Genomic DNA, 26243 nt, shown 5'->3' with positions numbered 1-26243 from the left:
GTCTGTTCAATTCTTCTTGACTTCTGTATATGGCATTCCTTTCTCCTGGGTATGGGGTAGGACCACTCTAGAATGAGGGATGTCATTCCATTTCTTTATGGTCAGTTGTTACACTAAAAGTAGGGGAATGTTAGAATAATATTTTTAGACTTTACGGCTACCTCTGGGGAAAAGGAGTTCCAGCTTCTATGACCTGGCTCCTCATAGAAGGAGTTCTAGCTTCTATGACCTGGCTATGACCTATGAGCAGGAGAGACAGACAGGCAGGAGAAGGTCAGAGAGTGACTTTGCTCCTGAGGCTGCTTCTGAGGTTTTCATTTTTGGGTATCATTTTCAGAGCCCCAACAGTACGTTTATTGCTTATCCCCCATATGGAATTTCTCTTTGACCTATGACTACTTTAAATAATTATTAGATTATTTTTTGAATCGCTCCCATGTACAAGTACCACTCTGGGTGCTCCCACCCTATAATAATCTTTAGTGGGTAAATTATTCCAAGTTTCCTAATGAGAAGATAGCAATCTGAAAGCCAACTTGCTTAAGGGCACGAAGCTAATTGGAGGTGGAGAAGAGATTGAACCCAGTCCTGTTTGGCTGTCAACTCTCCTTACCTGTGCTATCGCCTCCATCTTTTCTACTAAGCCTCACTGCGATGTGTATCACAGGTCCAGATCTGAGGTTCTTCCTATCACCAACTACCTTTCTGTTCCCATACCCTCAATACCATACCAAGCCCCTAATTTGTCTTGAGTCTTCCCTTCCCTGATCGCTTCACTCTGATCCCCAAGGGAACAGTATTCCTATGTCCTCCTTGGTCTCTCTCATCGTTTTCCCTCCTTTCTTCTTAATAAAAGGAAGGAAGAAAGGAAAAAAGGGAGGGAGTGAGGAAAAGAGAGAGGGAGGGAGGAAAAAAGGGAGGGAGGGAAGAAAAAAGAAATAAGGGAGGAAGAGAAAGAAAGGCAAGGATCTGGGAAGTAATTCATTCCTATAAAGGAGAATCCTTTATTAGAGAGCAATTAATTTCAGGGACATAAAGTCCCATGATTACCTGCTGCACTACTACTACTACTGTACTAGAAGTTCCAATAGTATAAAATCTGATGGCAATGGTTCTCATTCAGGAAGCAGCCTCACTGAAAATATTGTCTTTGTTTACAAAAAAGGGTTATTATAACCTGACACTCAGTAAAACAATATTATAAGACCTAAATTATACAACATAATACTACAATTATGTCTTCAAGTGCATGGATATCCCATAATATAATTACAATACAATCATAATAAAATATTCCTACCCAGAAAATTACTTCGTCATGTGTTTCCCCATTTCATCCAACTATCATCTTTAGTTTTCAAGTTATAAAGAAAGACATAGAAGGAAGTGTATGCTGCTCTGGCATCCGAAGTATTGCTTTATGATTTAAATCTCCAGGTTACAAAACGACATTTATGGGCCTGAAGTGTTACATATTGGAGGCTCAACAATTCACACTTAATGTCTAAACCAATATACAACTTGTTTCCGATTAAATTGTAGAATGCCAGAGTTCTTGAGAATGCCTGCGTAAAAGGTGAGAGAAAAGCCATTTCCTTAAAATCAAACTATCTGATAAATAAAAATGTTTTTCTCATTTCTTGAATTGAGGTAAGGAAATGATAGGTTATGATGGAAAAGTTTTAAAAATATCAAGCTAAAGAATAGGATAAGCTGGTAAAATAAATGATTCTTGTTAATATTCTCAGTAAGTTTTGGAATTGGTAGAGGAAAATATTTTAAAATTACTTTTATATAACATCATAGAGAAAAAAAAAACTTGATTATATTTGTCCATTAAGATGCTGACTTTCAACTCTTTAATTCTCTTGCCACACAGTCATAAAAAAGGATATTAAGGAACCCTGCCATCGATCTTTGTCCTCATGTGTGCTGTCACAATGACCCTGTGTAACAGCAATTAGTTCATGTGGGAAAGTGATTTGAAAATGAAAGGTGATACCTAAAAACTAAGTAAGTAATGCCATTAAGTGCACTTAGAGTAAGATAAAATATGGCACTCTATAACATTTGCCAACTGATAGACATTGTGGCAGGGTAGGAAAGAAGGCTCCACCAATTCTCCCCTCTACCCAGGCAAGGACAACAAGTTAACAATCTACACAGAAAAAACACTTTTATACAAAACAAAAATTAGGTGAGCCCTCATTGTACCTGGTTTTCACTTCATATCATTGAAAGAAGCACTGAAGAGATAGAAAAAAAAAAAACAGTCCTGAATCACCAACACCACCCTTCCCCACCCCTAGCAGCAGCTGCGTGGTGCTGAGAGCTTCTCTGGGAACTGGGGGAGAGAGAGCACAGCAATTGTGTGGCATTGAACTCTGTGCTGTCCTGGTGGAGCAGAAAGGAAACCTGGACCAAACTCAACTGATGCCCACCCACAGAGGGAACCTTAGCAGAGGGGAATTGTCCAGCCCAGGGGTCTGACCTTGAGCGTCAGTAAACCTCACCACTGAGGGCTACAGAACTCTTTGTCTCCAAATAATCTTGAAATGCCATAAAGCTCTAGGCTATGAAGACTGCAACTCATAGGTGAGTCCTTGTGAGGAACTAGGCCCAGAGACAATGGACTGAGGGGGCATGACATACTGAGACACCAGCTGCGGCAGCCAAGGGAGGGCTAGCATCACCCTCTCTTAACCCTAGGCTGCAGAGCTCACGGCTCCAAAACAGGTGCCTTCCTTTCACTTGAGGAGAGGAGAGGGAAGAGTGGGGAGGGCTTTGCCTTGCATCTAGGATACCAGCTCAGCCATAGCAGGAGAGGACATTGGTCAGAGTTGTAAGGCCCCCCATCCCAGGCCCTCATTCCTGGATGACACTTCTACACAACCTGGGCCAGAAGGGAACCCACTACCTTGAAGGAAAGGAGCCATTTCTGGCAGCATTCATCACCTGCTAACTGAAGAGCCCTCATGCCCTGATGCAATATCCAAGTATTATATCAAGGGCTTTGGATGAGCCTCTGAGACTTGCTGGCTTCAGGTGAGACTCGGCATATTACTAGCTGTGGAGGCTATGGGGAAAAACTCCTCCTGCTTGAGAAAAGCAGAGGGAAAAGTAAAGGGAACTTTGTCTTGCACCTTAGGTACCAGCATGGCCACGAGGGTGTAGAGCACCCAAGCAGGCTCTTAGCATCCCCAATTCCAAGACTTGACTCTTGGATGGAATTTCTGACCTGCCCTTGTCCAGAGAGGAGTCCACTGCCCTGAAGGGTAAGCCCCAGGTCAGGCAGCATTCAGACAAGCTGACTTAAGAAACAGTGGGCCATTAGAGAACATCAACAGTAGTCTGGAAGTACTCTTCTTGGCCTGGGGGAGCAGTGGCTACAGGGTGAGGCTTCTCTGCCTTTGGAAAAAGGAGTAACGAGTGGGAAGAACTGCATCTTATTGTTTGAGTGCCAGCTCAGCTGCAATAAGAGAACACCAGGTAGACTTCTAAAGTTTTTGACTCTAGTTCCTGACTTGCAGATGGCATTTTGGGACCCACTCAGAGGCTGGGGGACCTTGCTGCCCTAAAGGCAAAGACACAGGCCTGGCTGGATTTGGCATTGGCTTATTGCAGAGCCCCAGGGCCTTGAGTGAACATAGGCAGTAGCCAGGGAGTGGTTAAAGCAGGTCTTGAGTGAGACCTAGCACTGTGCTGGCTTCAGGTCTGACCCAGCACAGTCACAGTAATGGTGGCCACTGGGGTGCTTGTGTCACTCCACCCCCAGCTTTAGGTGGCTCAGAACAGAGAGAGAGAGAGACTTTGTATGTTTGGGAGAAAGTAAGGGAGAAAACAAGAGTCTCTGGTAATCTAGAGAATTTTCTCAGATCAGGTCTGAGGTCTGAAATGCTAAGAATACTTTAATCAGAAAGAAAAGGACATTCATGGGCAATGAATAGACACCTGAAGGTACAAAACTCACTGGTGATAGTAAGAGCACAGAAAACCACAGAATATCCTAACACTGTAACTGTGCTGTGTAAACTACTCTTATCTGAAATAGAAAGACTAAATGATGAACCAATCAATACTAATAACTATGACTTTTCAAGGCATAGTACAATAAGATATAAATAGAAACAACAAAAAGATAAAAAGCAGAGGGATGAAGTTAAAGTGTAGAGTTTTGATTAGTTTTCTTTGTGTTTCTTTATGCAAATAGTGTTGTTCTCAGCTTAAAATAATGGGTTATACGACGGTATTTGCAAGTCTCATGGTAACCTCAAACCAAAAAACATATGAATATACAAAGAAAAGCAAGAAACTAAATCATCACCAGAGACAACCACCTTCATTAGAGGAACATAAGGAGGAAAGAGAGAAGGAAGAGAAAACCAGATAACAAAGCACAAAATGGCAGGAGTAAGTTTTTACTCACCATTAATAATATTGAATGTAAATGGATTAAACTCTTTAATCAAAGACACAGACTGTCTGAATAGGCAAAAAAACAACATGCATTGATATGTGATCTTCAAGAAACACACTTCACTTATAAAGGCACACATAGACTGAAACATGGAAGATAAAAGGGATGAAAGAGATATTCCATGTCAATGAAAACCAAAAAAGAGTAGGAGTCACTATGCTTTTATCACACAAAATGGATTTCAAGATAAAAACTATAAGAAGATACAAAGAACATCACCATGTAATGATAAAGGGGTCAATTCAGCAAGAGGATACAAAAAACTTTAAATATAAACGCACCCACCATAGGAGCACTTTGATATATAAGGCAAATATTATTAGAGCTGAAGAGAGAGATAGACCTCGATACAATAATATCTGGAGACCTCAACACCCCACTTTCAGCATTGGACAGAACTTCTGGAAAGAAAATCAACAAACATCACACTTAATCTACACTATGGACCAAATGGATCCAATAGATATTTACACAATATTCCATCCAAGAGCTGCAGAATACACATTCTTTTCCTCAGCACATGAATCATTCTCAAAGACATACTGTATGTTAGGTATCAAAAAATATCGGAAGGCATTCAAAAAATTGAAATAATATTGAGTGTTTTCTCTGACCACAATGAATAAAACTAGAAACTAAGAACAAGAGTAATTCTGGAAACTATACAAATACATAGAAATTAAACAATAGTCTCTTGAATGACCAGTGAATCAGTGAAGAAATTAAGAAGGAAATTGAAAAATTACTGGAAACAAATGATAATAGAAAAGCTACATACCTATGGGATACAGTAAAAGCAGTACTCAGAGGAAAGGTTATAGCTAAAAATGCCTTCATCAAAAAAAAACAAAAAGGAAAAACTTCAAATGAACAATCAAATGATGCGTCTTAAAGAACTGGAAAAGCAAGAATAAAACAAACCCAAAATTAGTAGAAGAAAAGAAATAATAAAAATCAGAGCTGAAATAAATAAAATTGAAAAAAAATACAGATTAATGAAACAAAAAGTTTATTTTTGGAAAAGTTAAACAAAAGTGACAAAGCTTTAGCCAGACTAAGAAAAAAAGAGAGCATATCTAAATAAATATAATCAGAAATGGAAAAGGAGACATTACGACTGATACTGCAGAAATTCAAAAGATTGTTAATGGCTACTATGAGCAAACTATATGCCAATAAGTTGGAAAATCTAGAAGAAATGAAAAAATTCTTAGATACATAAAACCCACCAAGACTGAATTGGGAAGAAATCTTGTTATGTTAAGCAAAATAAGCCAGGCACAAAAAGACAAACATTGCATGTTCTCACTTATTTGTAGGATCTAAATATCAAAACAATTGAACTCATGAACATAGAGAGTGGGCGGATACTTACCAGAAGCTGGGAATCGTAGTGGGGGCCTAGTGGGGAGTTGAGGATTGTTACCAAAAAATATACTTAAAAAGAGTAAGGCTATTGTTTGACAGCACAACAGGGTGACTGTAATCAATAATAACATAATTGTATATTTTTAAATAACTCAAAGACTGTAATTGGATTGTTTGTAACTCAAAGTATAAATGCTTGAAGTGATGGATACCCCAGTCCCCAGGTTGTACTTATTTCACATTTTATGCCAATATCAAAACATCTCATGTACCACATAAATATATACACCTACTCTGTACCCACAAAAAATTTTAAATTAAAAAATAAAGTATAACTATGTATTCTATCTTTAAAATAAGAATTCAGCACTGCTTACCATATTTTAAAATAATAATGCAATTAATTCAATTACTTTTCAAAATGCCAAGTAGGCCCATGTCCATGATACAAATGAATCATATTCTTCTACCATGCTACAGAACAAGCTGTAGGACATAGAGCCCTTTCCTCAAACCAGGGTCACTGCTCACAGCGGATTTCAACTACTTTAAACATAGTGACAGAACTGGCAGGAAAGGCAGTGTGGTCTAGCTACCTCGGTAGGGTCTGGAAGACTGATTTAGATGCAGGGAAGTAGAGCCACACACAAGCAAGATACTAAATCTGGCTTCTCTGCCAACTTAGCCCCTATCAATTATAAAGACTCCCTGAGGAGTCTGTATTCTAAATTTTCTGGCACTTGTTCCACTAATTAGTGTAGCAATTAGCAACTGGGTGTGGTGGCTCACACCTGTAATCCCAGCACTTTGGGAAGCCAAGGTGGGTGGATCACCTGAGTTCAGGAGTTCGAGACCAGCCTGGCTAACATGATGAAACCCCATCTCTACTAAAAATACAAAAGTTAGCCAGGCATGGTGGCACGTGCCTGTAGTCCCAGGTACTTGGGAGGCTGAGGCAAGAGCATCCCTTGAACCTGGGAGACGGAAGTTGCGGTGAGCCGAGATTGTGCCACTGCAGCCTGGGTGACAGAGCAAGACTGTCTCAAAAAAAAAAAAAAAAAGCAAAAAAAGTAATTAGTGATTTTGTCAACAGTTCAAACTGTTTTGTGTCTTCTTCTAGCCCTGGTCAAATGGGAGAAAACATTTTCAACGCAATAAAATATCAATGACTTTTGTTGCTGGCAATTTCATGTTCATTCTTTCTTTCTTCCCTCCCCAACCCCCGCCACCCCAGAGATGGAGTCTTGATCTGTCACCCAGGCTGGAGTGCAATGGGCAATGGTGCAATCTCGGCTCACTGCAACCTCTGCCTCCCAGGTTCAAGCAATTCTCATGCCTCAGCCTCCCAAGTAGCCGGGATTACAGGCGCCCGCCATCACACCTGGCTAATTTTTGTATTTTTAGTAGAGACAGGGTTTCTCCATGTTGGCCAGGCTGGTCTCGAACTCCTGAACTCAGGTGATCTGTCCACCTCAGCCTGCCCAAATGTTGCGATTACAGGCATGAGACAACGCGCATGGCCTCATTCTTTCAATATCTGCATTCCCAGACTATGGTTTCCAAGGTTTCCAATGATACTGTCTATATGAGGAGAAAATTATTAAAAAGGAAAATTCTCTGAAATTCAAAACATTTATATCTTAGCACTATTACACAAAATCTCTATAATTACAAGTATTTCAGAATGTAATTATTTTTCCATTAAAATATGACATAGAACCACTCAGAGAAGATGAAAACATTCACTCCTTCAAAGTTTTAAATAAGAAATTTGAACCTTATCTTAAAGCAGTATGCTAATACTCTTATGCCTGAAACTGAGTTTTTCCTGTGACATTTCATTTTTACAGATATTTTATCCTTAGCGTCAATAAAAACTATTAGCATATTTGCTCAAGGATTTCTTTCTTTCCTCAACTGTATATTCCCTCCTCACACTGAGACAAAAATCACCAAAACTATTTCATGAAGAGTTCTAAGAATATCGAATCATGTTACTGGGGTAAAGAGAATCCCAAATTAAACAGCCATTGGTTGCTCGCTCCTGATACAGCAAATCTTGCAGACAAAGGAGCAGAATCCAAAACAACTACAAATCCCACTCTATTACATTTGAATCCATCCTGCCTTTCCTCCTTCTGCCTTCCTCTTCATTTCAGTCTTCCTCTCTTTTCTCGTATTGAAATAACTGAGCTTCAAACAACAACCAAAAGTCATATTTAAGCTTCTAATCACTATTGCTAAATCTAAGAAAAGGTATTCTTTCATTGGTTAGGACTGAAGTATATTCACCTTTCAGAGGTACCTGAGGAGTATAGTGGTGGTCACGGCTCTCTGCAGCCTCAATCTCCTGGGCTAGGTGATCCTTCCAGCCTTGGCCTCCTGGATAGCTAGGGCTACAGGCCCATGCCACCACACCCAGCTAATTTTTGTGTTTTTTATAGAGACAGGGTTTCGCCTTGTTGCTCAGGCTGGTCTCAAACTCCTAAGCTCAAACAGTCTACCCACCTTGGCCTCCTGAAATGCTAGGATTATAGGCATGGACCACCACTCCTGGCTCTCCATTAAAAAAAAAGAGAAAGAAAAGAAAGAAAAGAAAGAAAGAAAGAAAGAAAAAGAAAGAAGAAAGAAAGAAGAAGAAAGAAAGAAAGAAGAAAGAAAGAAAGAAAGAAAGAAAGAAAGAAAGAAAGAAAGAAAGAAAGAAAGAAAGAAAGAAAAGAAGAAAGAAAGAAAGAAAGAAAGAAAGAAAGAAAGAAAGAAAGAAAGAAAGAGGAAAAGAAAGAAAGAAAGAAAGGAAAGAAAGAAGAAATGAAGAAGAAGACAAGAAAGAAAGAAAGAAAGAAGAAAGAAAGAAAGAAAGAAAGAAAGAAAGAAGAAAGAAAGAAAGAAAGAAGAAAGAAAGAAAGAAGAAAGAAAGAAGAAGCAAGAAAGAAAGAAAGAAAGAAAGAAAGAAAGAAAGAAAGAAAGAAAGAAATTCTACAAATATTAACCATAATTTCTTTTGGTATTTCTCTTTTCTTGTGAAAATTCACCCAATAATTTATCTAAGACCTTCAAAGTCAAACTGCAAAATGGCTTTTCTTGCTCAAAATCAAAACATAAAATCCCATAGAGGAAACTAATAGGAATTATTAATTAGAGACACAAGTGAAATTCTTTAAAAAAGAAAAAAGGAAGAGGAAAATTAATATAATGCTTTCACGGGACTTCAGATAGTTCATTCTGGCATATACTAATATTAAAATACAACTCAGTTTCTCAGCACCAATAGATAAGTTTCCAGTTCTTCTCTGCCCTTAACCAATCTCAACAAGACACTCACTCCAGCATCCTTTGATAAATAAATTATCCATTGGTCCCTACAATAATTATCACAGAGCTCCTAGTACACAATACCATGTGCAGAAGGATACTTTGTTAAGTGTTACTGACTGGCTACTTAGTTTTGAGTGCTTCAAAGTGAACATGATAATAAACAAACCTTGAAGAGATTATTTAAAAATCTTCTTAGTTAGTCGGATGCTAGAAGTTAAGTTTCTTGGGATGGATCTAGATAACAGAATTCAGCTGAAATACGCTAGTGTTTAGTATGGTGCCTATTACATAGTAATTACCTAGCAAATGTTTTTTGGGTGAATATCACATAGAAGTTCCTATCCTTGCAGCTGGTAAAGGGTGTTAAGGTGACTGAAAGATCTCAACAAAAGAAAGAGACTAATTGATCGACAAATATTTATTGTATATTCACTATTTAAAAAGCATTGTGCTGGATTTCTGCTTCCAGCCATGATGGCATAACAAGGACTGAATTTAATCTCTCACCATAAACAACTGGAAAACTGGACAAATATTAGCAACAATATTTTCAGATTTTGACAGTAGGCAAAGTAGAACTGTGAACCCTGAAGGAAGAGAAACAAATGAAGTGGGCCCTACAATCGCTCTGACTTTCTTGGAAGAAATTTCCAAACTATCAGCACACAGAGCAGGAAACCACACAGAGCCTAGCAATCTCCAGAGTTGGAGAAACAAAGATTAGAGTTAGAGGACCATGAGGCAGCTAGAAAATATAGGACAGAATTCTGGAAAGGCAAATAATTGGAGTCCTAGAGAAAAAAGAGAGAGAGAAGAAAGAAAATCTTGAAAAAATAACAATAGAAAAATTTCCAAGTTTAATGAAAACTACAGATCCACAAATCCAAGCATTTTAATGCATTTTAACCAGTATAAACACATACACATATATACACACACCCCAAGAAAAACTAAGGTACATCATAATCAAATGGCTTAAAATCAGCAATAAAGAGAAAATCTTACAAAACATTGTATTATGTGTTATAGTAGATACTAAGGTGAATGAACAATATAGTGCTTGCCCCAAGAAGGATGTTTTAATTTCCATTTATACGTAAATGTAATTTTCATGTGGGGCATTCAAATGTCCTTCTAGGCTTGGGAAGGTAAGAGGCAGGACCCAAATTCTAACATGGGTACAGAAATTGGTAGGTTTGGTTCACGAGGTGGGCAGCAATGCAAAGCAAGATTTTGATGAAGAATTCAGGAGCAATGCCAAAATTGAGAACCTTGCAAATAATGCAATGAAGAGTCCATCTGAATTAGACAGAGGAAGAGGCAAAATAAAGAGTTCGATGTAAGGTGAAGTGGCAAAAAATAAAGGAAATTTCAGGAAAAACGTTGGCAAGAAAGACTCTTCTGTGGTAGGCCAGACATGGTGGCTGACACCTATAATCCCAGCACTTTGGGATGCCCAGATGGGCGGATTACTTGAGGTCAGGAGTTCGAGACCAGCCTAGTCAACACAGTGAAACCCCGTCTCTACTAAAAATATAAAAATTAACCAGGCGTGATGGCACGTGCCTGTAATCCCAGCTACTTGGGAGGCTGAGGCACGAGAATCACTGAACCTGGGAGGCAGAGATTGCAGTGAGCCAAGATCGGACCACTGAACTCCAGCCTGGGTGACACAGTGAGTGAGAGTCCATCTCAAACAAACAAACAAAAGAAACTTCAAAAACATTTTTTAAAAGAAAGACTCGTCTTTGGTTGCAGAACCTGGGGTATCTCAGAATGAAGAATCCTCTGGAGGAGGAGGAGATGAGCTGTGAAGAGTCTGTGCACTGGGCCAGGTGGGGATCTGTAATCTTCAAATAAAAAATTCCCTAGCTAGAAGTGGAAAGTTCTATAAGACATCCTAAGATGGTTTATCATTCCATATTTTTAGACCTCAAATCCTGAAGACGGTTGCTTCCGAGAGCTGCCTGTTTCTGTCCTTTCTTTATCATTTCCATTTTCTGATGATCAAAAACCTTCTAACTAGCCAGTCTGATTGCAGTTTCTTTCTCCTCCAATCCATGCTGAACAAACTACCAAGTAAACTTCCTAAATGCTGTCTGCATTGGGTCTGTCCAAGTTTCCTCAAAAGCCTTCAATGTTTCATGACCCATATCTTCCAACCTTATGTTCCCATGTGACCTATTTGTTTCTATTTCCCTAATATTCAGTGTCTGATCTATTCATGCCTACCTCTCCTTCTGTCATCATTGTGCCTGCTTGTCTACTTTTGCTCATGTTGCCCATGTTCTCTTTTTCTCTCCCTCATCCATCCGTCAAGTACCACCACTAATCCTTAAGGCTTTTTCTTATGGCTTGTCAGCTTAAGAACTACTCTAGGAGTCAAAATCTTGTTTATAAGGTTTAGTAGTTAATTTTCAGTACCACTGAACAATGTTCTAATAAGGTGACTTGTATTAGTTTCTATTTCTTTCAGTTATTAAGTTTTCTGAGGGTTGAGTCTATAATTAATCTTTCTCCTATAGTCTCAAATGCCGAAGACCGTTTTAAGACACACAAAAGATCAATAAATAATTGTTGATTGATTGACACTCAAGTCCATAATTCAAACAAACTGTTTAAAGTAAATGTGTTTGTGTGTATTCCTGTTGTTGTCCCAAAAATTATCTACTTGATTATAATGAATTTTTTATTCAAAGAACTGAGAAATATGTAATACGAATAAGATAGCAAAGATTCTTAACTATATATGTATGTGTATATATATATATCTAATTTGTATTACATACATAGTTCTTTATATATACGTAAAACTTCTCTGTAGCCAATTCCTACTTTGCAGTGATTTGATGCCAGACTGTGAAATTGGATTCCTTAGGTCATAAACGTGAATCTCCACTGCTAATACTAAACTAAATTCCCATGTTCGTTTGTCAGTAGAGGAGAGAATCAAAGATCAGAATGCTATGATGGACACATGATAAGTAGCAAATCAGCATTGACCTAGAGAACAATCCTTGTCCTACAACTTAAGAGACACATGCTCACTGATAGGTTACTTCATTGGTATGGTTGATTTTTTGAGAACCTTAAATAAAATTGAGGCAGAGTCTGCAGTGAGAGCTTTCCCATTCTCTTCCTAAACATGAGAGTGTATAAATATAATGCATAATTGGAAAAGACAACAACAATTTAAAAGCCTTACTTGTTATCTGTCCAACCCTTTCTAAGACAGCTTTCTATAGGCTTCTCTGTATTTACCCCAATTAATTTAAGATTATTGACTCAAATAATACATTAAATTTCAGAGAACCTACTGGGAGTAAATTTCAAGAACTATCACTTTATTATTATAATCTAGTCTTTGGCATATGTATCTAAAGAACAAATGAATATGAATACAAATTAAAAATATATAATGTTTTTCAGAAGAAGTTGAGATAGCTCCATTCTGGATATTTTTAATACTCTGATTCTCATTTTCATGTTATGAAAACTTAACACGTAATTTTCTGCCCATCACACTTAGCAGATGACCAAAAACTGTCATCTTGTGTTTTTCCTGCAATTAATAGCATGCCAGAATTTTAAAATGTATAGAAAGTACTAAAGGCATGGTATGATTTATATCAAATAAAAAAATGCAGAGCACATAGTTCCTCACATAGGAAATTATTACTGTGGGCATACATTAAAGAATTAGTTTCAACCTTCTGAAACCCAAAGAGGGTGAAATTACCATAAAAGCCAACAGTTGGATCCATGTTGACTGTCTCTTCTTCAAACTGTATTAGGAATAGACCAATAACATTAATCTCATCAGATTTCATTAAAGTCAATGAGATTGTTAATTTTCATTCTTTTCAGTGGGCATTCTTTAATGCAGCAATTTAGAAGTGAGAAAATTATCATACTCCTTAGTATTTAAACAGAGAAATATTAGTGCAGATATTGCACATTTGAATCTTGAGCCATCAGATAAAATTAAGATATTTTATGAAACTAATTCATTGGTGACTAGGTTTTAAGAAAGTTCTGGTTTTCTATAGACGCTGATTTTATAACATAGTCTTATTACACAAAGAACTGCCACTCAAGTACTCTAGATTAGAGAAATTCGGTCATTACATCAAAAAAAGAAAAGAAAATTAAGGCGATTCCATTTTAAAGGCAGTCAAACTAATATGCTTCCCATGAGAACATAAAGAAAACAAAGGAATGGTCTTGAGGGAACTTGTTAATTTCTTTTATTAAACAACCCTGATGTAACTAGATGAGATTAGCTAGGATCAGAGTTGAGTTGAAGCTAAATGAATTCTATGACAATGTTTTCCTTTGTCTTAAGATTTCTTGAGCACATTGGTCACCTGAATTAATTGTATGAGGCATAAATTCAGAAGGAAAAAAAAAAGAAAGAATCCCTGCCAGCATTCAAGTGATAGTAGAGTGCAGGCCACAACCTCCAGAGAACCAATTATTGGTTTCTAGACTTAAACGTTTTGTGTGAAACATTTTCATCAAATAATATAAATGTACAAGTCAGAGGTGACAATTTACTTTCATTACTGTTCAAATTCAATACCTTGCCTGACCCAGTCTCCTTGATGAAGTTTATGCTCTAATATATGGCAACATTTGTGACATCCAGAGAGCAGCTCTGCCCAGTTAATGGTCATGGTGGCTTCTCCATCTTCACATGCACTAGCAGGCCATTCAAACAGGGAAATCAAGGCTGCTGTGAAAGCAATTGCTTGAACCTTGACGGAGACATTGAAAGAACAACAGTCATGGACAGGATAATTGTTGCAAGAAGATTCTATGTTATTTTAGTTTAATAAGGAATAGCTCTTAATTTAATAAGAATTTCTTCAATATTATTTAAAGGATGCAGGCTGTCATACTAAAAAACAGAACAATTATTAGTTTGGTGACACAATTACCAAAGGGCAGTCTTTTACTTGTTTTTAAGACACATTTGTCGTTAAAATAGTAAAAATGAAAAGCTTTCACAATTACAAAAGGAAATTGTTTAAATTAGCCTACTTCAGAGGTCACAGACATATTCTAGTTTCATTCAGTAAGTAATATTTTTTCATAGGTCGGGTGAAATTTGATAGGAAGACAGAAATATTTGTATCCAATATCTAGGTTTCAGAGCTGCCATCTCTAATCCTTTTGTTATATGATACAGACAATGGGCACTCGCTAGGAAATTGGTACTGAGAAACCCAATACTCTATGTAGGAAAACCAGAACAATAAATTTGAAAGCATTTTGAGGGATAAATGTAATCATTTAATATTAAACATTTATTCATATTGGTATCTAATAAATTAAGCATCCTATGGTGAAAAAGGTCAGGAAGATCTTTTTTTCTAAATGAGAAAAGCGAGACTATAGACAGACCAAAAAACAAACAAACCCACACACACAATTAAGGTTTGTTTTTGTAAGCAAGAAGACAAAACTGTGACCTAATCCATCTCTTCCATGTCCAATGTGCATATAAGCCATAATGTAATTAAATTTGGAGGTCACACTCATTGCATTTTAATTTCTATTTTAAACTACAGTTTGATGATTAAATCCATAGTATTCAATCTTAATCTACCCTCACTTACCTTTCCAGTTATATCCCCAAAAGAAAGAATTGATTCATTGGCATCAAGAGGATCATACCAATAATCCATGCAAATTGGTGTTCCTTTCAGGCCTTGGAGTTTGTACTGGCAAGCAAATTCTTCTTTGGACAGCAGATCATAGAAACAAATCTCTTTACTTGTAAAAGCCACTGCTATCTAAAGTAGTAGAGTAGAAAATCAGAAAGTAATTCTGATGGATTTAGCAAAATTAATATGCAAAGCAGACATGCCACTCTAATTGCCAAATCAGACTTTGTTCTCTGAGGATCCTTAACAGTATTACAGAAGCAAAGAACAGTGGCACAAATGTACTTTATCCTAACTGTGGAATCTAGCCAAGAAGAAACTTTTCCTATTAGAGGCATTTGAACATGCTTTATTTCCTATCCCTATTCCACATGCTCATCAACATCCCCATCCATGGGAGACTAGACCTCTAATCACATAGGAGAACTAAGGCACAAAGATATGGCATTATACGAAGTCAGAGAAAACCCTAAAGGCTATATTAGAAAGGGGAAAATATTTAACAACATAAAAATAAGTCAACAGAAAATGTCCCTGTGGAGATTCACACATTGGATTTACTAGAAAAAGACTTCAATTCAACATATATACACACACACACACATATGTACACACACACACACACACACACATATATATATTCAAACAACTAAAGAAAACAAGGTCTAAAGAAGTAAAGGAAAGTATGTGGCTGGGTGTGATGGCTCATGCCTATAATCTCACCACTTTGAGAGGCCAACACAGGAGGATTGCTTGAGGCCAGGAGTTCAAGAACAGCCTGGGCAATGTAGCGAGACTCCCATCTTTAAAAAAGAAGGAAAGAAAGAAGGAAAGAAAGAGAGAGAGAGAGAGAAAGAAATGGGAATGATGTCTCATCAAATAGAAAATTTTAAGAAACATGCATAAATTATTAAAATCACCATTCTGCCAATCTTTGCCCTTTAATTGGAGTGGTTAGTCCATTGATATAATTACTGAACAGGTAAGATTTACATCTGCCATTTTTCTAACAGTACAGCCCCATAACACATGAAGCGAAAACTAAAATTATTGAAGACAGAGTAGGCACTTCAACAATAACAGTTGGAGATTTCAACACTTTACTTTCAATAACAGATAGAACAACTGAGCTGAAGATCAGCAAGAAAATGAAGACTTGACAAACACTATAAACCAACTAGATGTAAGGTATGTCTAAAGAACACACCATTCCAACCTCAGCAGGATGAATTTCTTCTGAACTGCACATGGCACATTTTCCAGGGTAGACCATATATTAGGTGATAAAGCAAATCTCAATAAATTTAAAAGATTAGAAATTATATAAATTATATTCTCCAAACACAATGGAATGAAATTAGAAGTGTCATTCAACCAAACAAAATTTGGGAAATTCACAGCTACATGGAAATAAAACAAAGAAATCACAAAAGACATGAAAAAAATACATTCAGATGAATGAAAACAAAAACACAACATACAAAAAACTTATGGAATAGAGTAAAAGCAATGTCTAGAGTAAAATTTATATTTGCAAACATCAATCTAAAGAAAATCTGAAATCAATAACCTAACTTTCCATCTTAAGAAACCAGAAAAAGAAGAGCAACCTAAATCCAAAGCCAGCAGAAGGAAGAAAAAAATAAAATTAGTACAGAAATAAAGCAAATAGAGAATGTAAAAGCAATAGAGAAAAACAATGAAATCAAATTAGTTCTTTGAAAAGATAAACAAAATTGGCAAAACTTTAGCTAGACTAACCAAGAAAAAAAGAGATGATAGGCTGGGTGCGATGACTCACGCCTGTAATCTCAGCAGTTTGGGAGGCCGAGACGGGTGGATCACGAGGTCAGGAGATCGAGACCATCCTGGCTAATACGGTGAAACCCCATCTCTACTAAAAACACAAAAAATTAGCCAGGCATGGTGGCGGGTGCCTGTAGTCCCAGCTGCTCAGAAGGCTGAGACAGGAGAATGGCATGAACCTGGGAGGCAGAGCTTGCAGTGAGCAGAGATTGTGCCACTGCACTCCAGCCTGGGAGATAGTGTGAGACTCCGTCTCAAAAAAAAAAAAAGAAAAAAAGAGATGATATAAATTATTAAAATCAGAAATAAAAGAGTGAACAGTACCATCAACGTTGCAGAAATAAAAAAGCATTAGTAAGATAATAAAATTATTATATACTAAGAAATTAGTTAACATTTATGAAATGCATAAATTTCAGGAAACAAAAACTATGTAAACCAACTCAATAAGACAGAAAATATCAACAGAACTATGATGAATGAAAGATTAAATTAATAGCCAAAAAAAGTGTCACGAAGAAAATCCTCAACTAGATGGCTTCACTGATAAATTCTACCAAACATTTCAAGGAAAATAATACCAATACTTCTCAAATTCTTCCAAAAAATTACAGTGACGGTAACACCTCCCAAATCATTTTATCAGGCCAGGATTACCCTAATACTGAAATTAGAGAAAGACATCACAAGAATAGAAAACTGAAGATCTATACCTCTTAATGTAAATGCAAAATGTATACTGAACTAAATACTAGCAAAGAGAATTTAGCAACATACAAAAAAGTTTACACATCATGGCAAAGTAATATTTATCCCAGGAAAGCAAGGTTTGTTTAACATACAAAAATCAATCAGTGTAATACATCATATTAATAGAATAAAAGACAAAAGCTATATGGTAATCTCAGTAGATGCAAACAATGCATTTGACAAAATCCAACACATTTTCGTGATAAAAACACTCAACGAACCAGGAATAGAAGAGAATTTCTTCAACCTCATAAACAGCATGTACAACAACAACAACAACAACAACAAAAATCCTACAGCTGACATCACACACATTGGTGAAAAAATACATATATTCCCCATAAGATCAGAAACAAGACAAGGATGTTCACTCTCACCACTTCTATTTAATGTGGTATGGCGTTTCTAGCCAGATAAATTAAGCAAGAAAATGAAATTTTAAAATATCAATATTGAAAAAGAGGAAGTTAAACTAGATCTCTATATCTATTTGGAGATAACATGATATTATATATAGGAAATTTTAGAAATGCTCAAAAACACTACAGAACTAACACATGACTTCAGAAAGATGCAGAATATATTATCATTTTTGAAAAATCTATTGTATTTCTATACAATGAACAATCTAAAAATGAAATTACCAAAGGCAATATTAAGAGAATGTAAAAACTGAGATGCAGGTTTTGCAAAGTATCCATCTGATAAATCTATCTACCCAGAATATATAAAAACTCTCAAAACTCAATAATAAGATAACAACCTTAATAAAAAATTGGAAAAGATTTGTATAGACATTTTACAAAAGAAGATGTACAGGTAGCAAACCAGCACATGAAAATATGCTTAACATCATTAGTCACTAGGTAAATATGAATTAAAGCCATAATAAGATCTAAATGCAGGCCTTTTAAAACGGCTAAAATTAAGAGAAAATAACTGATCATACCAAATGTTTGTGAGGCCATACCCACAAAATGGAATGCTGCAGAGCAATAAAAACTAGTAGTATACCTCAAAACATGGATAATTCTCAAAATAGTTATGCCATGTTAAAAAAGAAAAAAGAAAAAAAGGAGTACACACAGTATGGTGCCAATTATACAAAACTCTAGAAAATCCATCCAAATTAATCTATTAATCTGCTTTCAGTCAGAAAGCAGATCAGTGCTTGCTTAACAAAAAAGGGATGAGGGGAGTTGCAAAACACTGCAAGGAAATTTCTGAGGGTGATTAATATGTTCATTGTCTTCTTCATACTGTTGATTTTTCACAGGTCATGTATGTGTTAAAATCTATCAGCTTGGGACAGTTTCATATGTGCAGTGTATTTTGTATAATTATATTTCAATAAATCCGTTTCAAAAAGAGTAAAAGCAACGTTCTTTAAGATTCCATATTGAGTAAGCACAAAAGAAAGACTAAGATTTTACTTCAGTGCTGAAAAGAAGAAACAGTGCAACAGAAATATCATATAATAATAACAGCACACTGCACACAGATATGAAAAAATCATCTGGACTATATCTTTTAATTCATACAAGTTAAATATTAGCACCAGATACTTAGCAAAAAGGAGTTGGATCTCATGTCAGCAGCCACTATGGAGGCAGCAAAGACTGAAGCACAGGTCTAAAGTTGGCCTGCCTCAGTTTACAAGTCTTGGCAACCCTGATTACATCCTTTGTGACTGAGGGTAAATTATACAACTTCTCTTTGCTCAGTCTCTCATTTGTAAAGTGGGAATAGTAACTACTCCATGGTGATTTTGAGAGGATGAATAGATCAGGGCATAGGAAGTTACTGAGGATGAGAATGATTTATGGTTCCAAACAATAGAGCATACATTTTCCCACTAAAAATAACTTGCCTTTTTGGAGAAATGCTGATTTTAGGTCTGGCATAGGAAATATACAAGATGATTCTAGAACATTTTGTCATACCAGGAATCAAAGAAGCTTTCAAGTGCTGTCAGGATTATAAAAAGACTCAGAAGCCGACCTGCATTGTTCCCACTCTCTAAAGAGGGTGCAATTTCTGGTATGGGAGAACAACTCAGTAGATTAAAACAAATCAAAAATTTTAAACCCATGATTTTTCAATTATACTGATAATAATATTAATAGTACTCATTGTTTATTTTTAGACAATATTAGAAAACCAGCTCATTATTGTGAAAACTGGCAAATAAACGTGAAAATTAGGCATTTATTCTGCCTTTAATTTGTACCACATGATGACTAAACAATTAATGGGATTATTTCTTTTTTATAGAGGTATTCTAGCTTAAAGGAAAAGGAAATTGTGAAATTAGAATATCATCTTCTGACTCCTAAAAAATTCATGGATTTAGGAATAGTCAGCAATAACTGCTAACATCTCAAGAAGAGGAAGAACCAGGTATTTCATACCTACTGGCTGAAGAACACATAGCCATCTGTTCTAAACAAACTAACCACTCCAGAACTACACAAGGCTTTACACTTGACTACCAATTCACTAGAAAAATCACAGAATGGCTGGACATATTAAACAACACCATGTAGACACAATCCGTGAAATCCAGACTGTGGACAATTCTAAAGGACAAACCTTGGTTTCTTTAACAAAAACATCAACAGCAACAGCCAAAATTTGCAAAAAAAAAAAAAAAAAAAACAAAGCAGGAAAAAAGAAAAGCATGTATATCAAAAGAGACATATTAACCATTCACAATATTTGGACCTTATTCAGATCTTCATTGAAACAAACTATTAATAAGACAATCAGGAAAATATGTACATGACTAGATATTTCATGGTATTAAGAAAATATTGCTATGGCTATTAAGTGTGATAGTGGTATTTTGGCCATGCTAAAATAGAGACATCTTTTAGAAATACAGAAATATTTACAGATGAAATAATATGATGTTTTGGATCTTAAGGGGGAGGTATAGATGAAACAAGATTAGCTGTGAATTGAAAATTATTGAGTGAATACTGAGTACATCAGGTTTCTAATACTATTCTCTCTGCTTGTGCATGCACTTGAAAATTTTCATAGTAAAATCTACCTTCTGCTTAATATAAAATATTAACATGTGGATTCTTCAAGCTCCAACCTTCCCTGTCAAAATTATTTTACTCACAGTATGTTATCTTTCTGAGAGGTATAGGTATATGAAGATGTTTAGCCTGAGTAGGCCCTATCTATTAGAATGAAGACACTGACTAGTACAGTGATCAAAATTAGATAAGCAGTTCTCCTTAATTGCATTGAATCCTGCCATGCACAGTAATAGCCTCTCAGCTCTACATATAGATTCACCATCCTGCTGTAAACTATACAGGAGTAAAGTTCTTATAAGCTAATAACGAAGCATGGCCTCATTGAAGACAGAGCCAGGAATCTGAGCCATCAGCCACAGTGTCATTGCAAGGCACCCAAGAGAACAGCTTGGGAAATCATGTAGTTCTGTTGGCACTACCTGTTCTCCCTCCAGGTCAGGAGAAAGCCACCAACAGTAATATAGCTTTCTGTTACTGCTAGCCAGGAGCCCCACCCCATAACTTTTTCCTCTTTTACAAGCAGTACTTTTTTTTATAAAGAGTCTGTACCTTGTTTACATTTTCCAGAGAAACCAGGCTTGTCACCCACAGGTGTTTGAGCTTGGTGGCATCTGAAGTGATGGGGAATGTTTCTTGCAGCTTTAAATTCTCTCCCCAGATTGCTAATAAACCTTCTTTACTAATCGTCAGATAATGACTTGAACTTTTTAAGAAAATTACTTTTTGAATGTTGTCCTTGTGTTTTACTGGGAGGAATTCCAGGTCCTTCCACTGGGGCACCACAGTTGCCTTTGCTCGTTCATCTTGCTCGTAAAGCTCTAGCAGTATAAAGGAAGTCAGCTTGTCCCAATTAATGAAGCCGTCTTGGGCCACATCCACTTTGTCAAAGAGCTCCCCGTATTCTTCCTTCGTGCCCCAACCAACAATCTCTGTCATCTTCTGTATAAAGTCTTCTCTGGACATACAAATGATTTTCCTTGGCTCTGGCGACTAGAAACGGGAATCCAAAAACAATAGTGAGACAACAGTGAAAGCATCATATGCACAAGAGCACTGTGCTACCCACAAAGGTGAATTTAATCAGCAATTCTGCCAACATGAAAAGAAAAATGTCTTTTGCTTGATGACAGTAATATACTCAAGTGAACTTAAGCTGGGGACCAAGTAACTGACAGGACTAGAAGTTGACATTCTCAGTCACAAAAAGTCAATCACGACAGTCCTTATATCGGGAAGAGTAAGGCAGGAGAAGATGTGATGACGGAAGCATGGAGTGATGTGAGGCTGTGAGCCAAAGAATTTGGTTACCTCTATTTAAGCTAGAAAAGGCAAGGAAAGGTTTCTCCCCTAGAGTCTGCAGAAGAAAGGCAATCCTGACAACTTGATTTTATCCCTGTAAAATCCCTTTGGGGTTTCTGAACTCCAGAACTGTATATTAATATATTTGTGTGTTTTAAGTCATGGTTTTTGGTAATTAGTTACAGCAGCAACAGGAAATTAATACAGATATATCTCCTTTTGTTGCACTTCACTTTATTGTACTTTGCTGATACTGTGATTTTTACAAATTGAAGGTTTGTGGCAACCTTGCAAGTCTATCAGTGCCATTTTTTTCAATAGTATGCCTACTTCATATCCCTGTGTCACATTTTGATAATTCTTACAATATTTAAAATTTTATTATTGGTAGTATTATATCTGTTATGCACATATATCTGTGATCCGTAATCTTTGATGTTACTACTATAATTGTTTTGCGGCAGCATGAACCACGCCCATACAAGACAGCAAACTTAATTCATAAGTGTTGTGTATGTTCTGATTGCTGCACCAACCAGTCACTCCGCTTTCCCTTTCCCTTTCCTTGGGCCTTCCTATTTCTTCAGACACAAAGATACTGAAATTAAGCCAATTAATAACGCTATAAGAGCCTCCAAATGTTTAAGTAAAGTCAGAGTTTTACATCTCTCACTTTAAATCAAAAGCTAAAAATGATTAGGCTTAATGGGGAATGCATGTCAAAAGATGAGTGAGGCTGAAAACTAGGCCTCTTGCACAAAACAGCCAAGTTGTGAATGTAAAGGAAAAGTTCTTGAAGGAAAAGTGCTATTCCTTTGAACACGAGAATGATAAAAAAGTTAAACAGCCTTATTGCTGCTTTGAAGAAGGTTTTAGTGGTCTGGATAGAAGATCAAACCAGGCACAACATTCCTTTAAGCCAAAACCTAATACAGAGCAAGGCCCTAACTTTCCTTAATTCTATGAAGGCAGAGAGAGGTAAGGAAGTTGCAGATGAAAAGGTGAAAGCTAGTAGAGGTTGATTCATGAGGTTTGAAGGAAAGAAGTCATCTCCACAACATAAAAGTCAACATGAAGCAGAAACTGCTCATGTGGAAGCTGCAGCAAGTTATTCAGAATCTCTAGCTAAGGTAACTGATGAAGGTGGCTACACTAAACAATACATTTTCAATGTAAATGAAACAGCCTTATTTGGAAGAAGATGCCATTTAGGACTTTCATAGCTAGAGAGAAAAAGTCATGCTTGGCTTCAAAGCTTCAAATGACAGAATGACTCTCTTGTTAGGGGTTGATGTTAACTGGTGAGTTTAAGCTGAAACCAACGCTCATTTTTATTCCCAAAAATCTCTGAGGCCTTAAGATTTATGCTAAATCTGACTGGGCACAGTGGCTCATGCCTATAATCCCAGAATTTTGGGAGACTGAAGGAGAGGATTGCTTGAGCCCAGGAGTTTGAGAAAAGACTGAGCAACATAGTGAGACTCCATCTCTACAAAAAACAAAAAAATGAGTTGGGCATGGTGACATGAGCCTGCAGTCTTAGTTACTTGGGAGACTGAGGTAGGGGTATCACTCAAGCCTGGGAAGTAGAGGCTGCAGTGAGCCATGATTGCGCCACTGCACTCCAGCCTGGCCAACAGAAAAAGACTCTGTTTCTGTGCTCTATAAGCGAAATAACAAAGCCTGCATTACAGCACTCTGTTTACAGCATGGTTTATTGAATATACATGGTTTACTGAATATACAGCATGGTTCACTGAAGCCCACTGCTAACACATACTGCTTTGAAAAAATATTCCTTTTAAAAGGGTACTGCTCCACCATGTCCCTGGTGGCTCGAGAGCTCCAACAGACATATACAAGGGGTTTAATATTGTTTTCATGCCTGCTAACACAATGTACATTCTGCAGCCCATAGATTAAGAAATAATTTCAACTTTCAATTAAGATGTTTTGTAGGGTATAGCTGCCATAGACAGTGATTCCTCTGGTGGATGTGAGCAAAATAAATTAAAAACCTTTTGGAAAGGATTCACTAGAATGGCATCATTTTAGATGCCATTAAGAATATTCATAATTCATGGGAGGAGGTCAAAATGTCAAAATTAACAGGAGTTTGGAAAAAAGTTGATTCCAACTGTCATGGAAGGCTTTGAGGGGTTCAAAACTTAGATGAAGAAAGTTAACTGCGGATGTGGTAGAAATGACAAGAGAACTCCAATTAGAAGTAGAACCTGATGATGTGACTGAATTGCTGCAATCTCATGATCAGAATCGAATGGATGTGGAGTTGTTTCTTATAGATGAGCAAAGAAAGTTGTTTCCTGAGATGGAATCTATTCCTGGTGAAGATTCCATAAACATTGCTGAATGACAACAAAGATGTAGACTATTAAACTTAGTTGATAAAGCAGTGGCAAGTTTTGAGAGTATTGACTTCAATTTTGAAAGAAATTCTATTGTGAGTAAAACACTGTGAAATAGCATCTCATGCTACAGAGAAATCTTTCATGAAAGGAAGAATCCATCGATGTGGCAAACGTCACTGTTATCTTCTTTATGAAATTGCCATAGCCATCTCAACCTTCAGTAACCACCACCCTGATCAGTCAGCAGACATCAACATTGATGCCCTCCACCAACAAGAACATTACCTCTCGCCAAAGGCTCAGATGATTGCTAATTTTTTTTTTAGCAATAAAGTATTTTTTAATTAAGATATGTACAGTTTTTTAGATATGTGCTATGGGACATTTAATACCCCACAGTATAGTTTAAATATATCTTTTATTTGCTCTAGGAAACAAAGAAACGTGTGTGACTCACTTTATCCTGATACCCACTTTATTGCAGTGGTCTGGAACCAAATCTGCACTATCTCCAAGGTGTGCCTGTCAAGTGGTTGATGAAAATTGGGTGAATCCCTGAAGAGTGCTTAGTGAAGCCAGTAAAATTACCCCATGGTGAAACTTTAATGAAAGGGCAATAAGTTAACTTCTATACATATGCCATTACAAAGAACAGTGAAGCCACATGCAATTGATTTTTGCTGTTCGTAGCTATATTCTGTAAAGTCTCTGAGAACACTAAATTAGCAGATACTGAACCATTGCTCCTAGGGGAAACACAGGGTTAAGTTTCTGCAAGCCTCTGTACAACTGCTCACTACATAATTTTGTTTATGTTTGTTTCCGTTCAAAGACATGTTATTTAATATATTGTTAATTAATCACAATTAAATTCATAGCCAACAGCATCATAACTTGTGCCTGAATGAAGCTAACACATATATTTTCTCGGTAAGACATATCTCAGCCTTCTCACGCTTAGGAACACTAGCCAGCACTCCACCACCACACTTGGGGGCCATTTTAAAGAGTGAAATCCCCAACAATAAGCACAACATGTGAAAACCGTGGCATTAAAGAGGTGTTGAAAACAATGAGATCACTTGGACACAGGGCAAGGAACATCACATACTGGGGCCTGTCGGGGGGTGGGGGACTGGGGGAGGGATAGCATTAGGAGAAATACCTAATGTAAATGATGAGTTGATGGGTGCAGCACACCAACATGGCACATGTATACCTACATATCAAAACTGCACGAGGTGTACATGTGCCCTAGAACTTAAAGTATAATAAATAAAGAAAAAAAGAAAAAAAGAAATTGCCATACGGTAAAAGAGAGAGAGAGAGAGAGAGAGAGAGATGTTAAAAAGGATGCTTGCTTACAATATGAGAGCTGGAACAAGAAAGCAGAGTGTTGCCTTGTTTGATCTCCGCTTGGAATGTACACATTGGGAGACTCAAATTTTTTGCCACTCTGCACATGTCTGGGAAAGACCATTAAAGTGCCACGAGTATTGATTTGGGGATTAATCAATTTTAGGAAGTAGGCAAATTTTCAAGTATAAAATTCACAAATAATGAAGATTAACTGTATTTCAAACAAGTATTTAGCTTAACATTGATGGGCTGTTTAGTTCAGTGAGATTCATTATGACAGAATAAACTTTTCCCACCATGTCAGAGCCAAAGTCAGGCCTGGAAGAAGCACTAGAGGCAGCATATTGTGGAGCAGGTCAAACTAATGTAGGTTTAAGCCTGGTTCCACCAGAGATTGTGAGAACTACCGGCAAGGTACTTCGCTGCTAATTTCCCATCTGTAAAGTAGGTAAAGCAGTATCAGTTGCAAGAAAATTGTTATGAAGATTAGCTGAGATAATAGAGGTTAGTTTAATGGAGGTTAGTCCAGGCACTTAACTAATTAAAATAACTTTCTGAGAAATAATTGATATCAAGCCCTTTGAACCAGCCAGGAGTTAATTAATTGTATCTTTTTTCAGTTATTTTTAGTCTAAAATGTTTAGATAGCTGGACATTTTTGAGGGACCCAGATTTTAAGGGTAGAGAAAGAAACCTGGTCCTAAAAGTGCTCCATCTGTGTCAAAACTGCAAACTATTTCTGAAAACTAAGGCAATGTTGATTTTTAAACTATTACATAAT

General features: G+C 36.8%; 1 protein-coding gene across 2 annotated transcripts in view; it reads right to left on the bottom strand.

The window, feature by feature from the left end:
* WDR49 (WD repeat domain 49) overlaps positions 1-26243 on the bottom strand; it is a 198749-nt gene that overhangs the window by 150646 nt on the left and 21860 nt on the right. For both annotated transcript variants that reach the window (XM_030932047.1, XM_030932058.1), the window contains exons 3-5: positions 20985-21425; positions 14782-14958; positions 13743-13917 (exon numbers count right to left, since the gene is read on the bottom strand). In XM_030932047.1, coding sequence (XP_030787907.1) covers positions 13743-13917; positions 14782-14958; positions 20985-21425 — 793 coding nt within the window. The remainder of the gene's footprint in view (positions 1-13742; positions 13918-14781; positions 14959-20984; positions 21426-26243) is intronic.

This window comes from Rhinopithecus roxellana, chromosome 1 (assembly GCF_007565055.1).
Source record: "Rhinopithecus roxellana isolate Shanxi Qingling chromosome 1, ASM756505v1, whole genome shotgun sequence".
In the NCBI taxonomy this organism is placed as follows: domain Eukaryota; kingdom Metazoa; phylum Chordata; class Mammalia; order Primates; family Cercopithecidae; genus Rhinopithecus; species Rhinopithecus roxellana.
The sequence above is the reverse complement of the archived record's forward strand: the minus strand, read 5'-3'. Positions and strand labels throughout refer to the sequence as shown.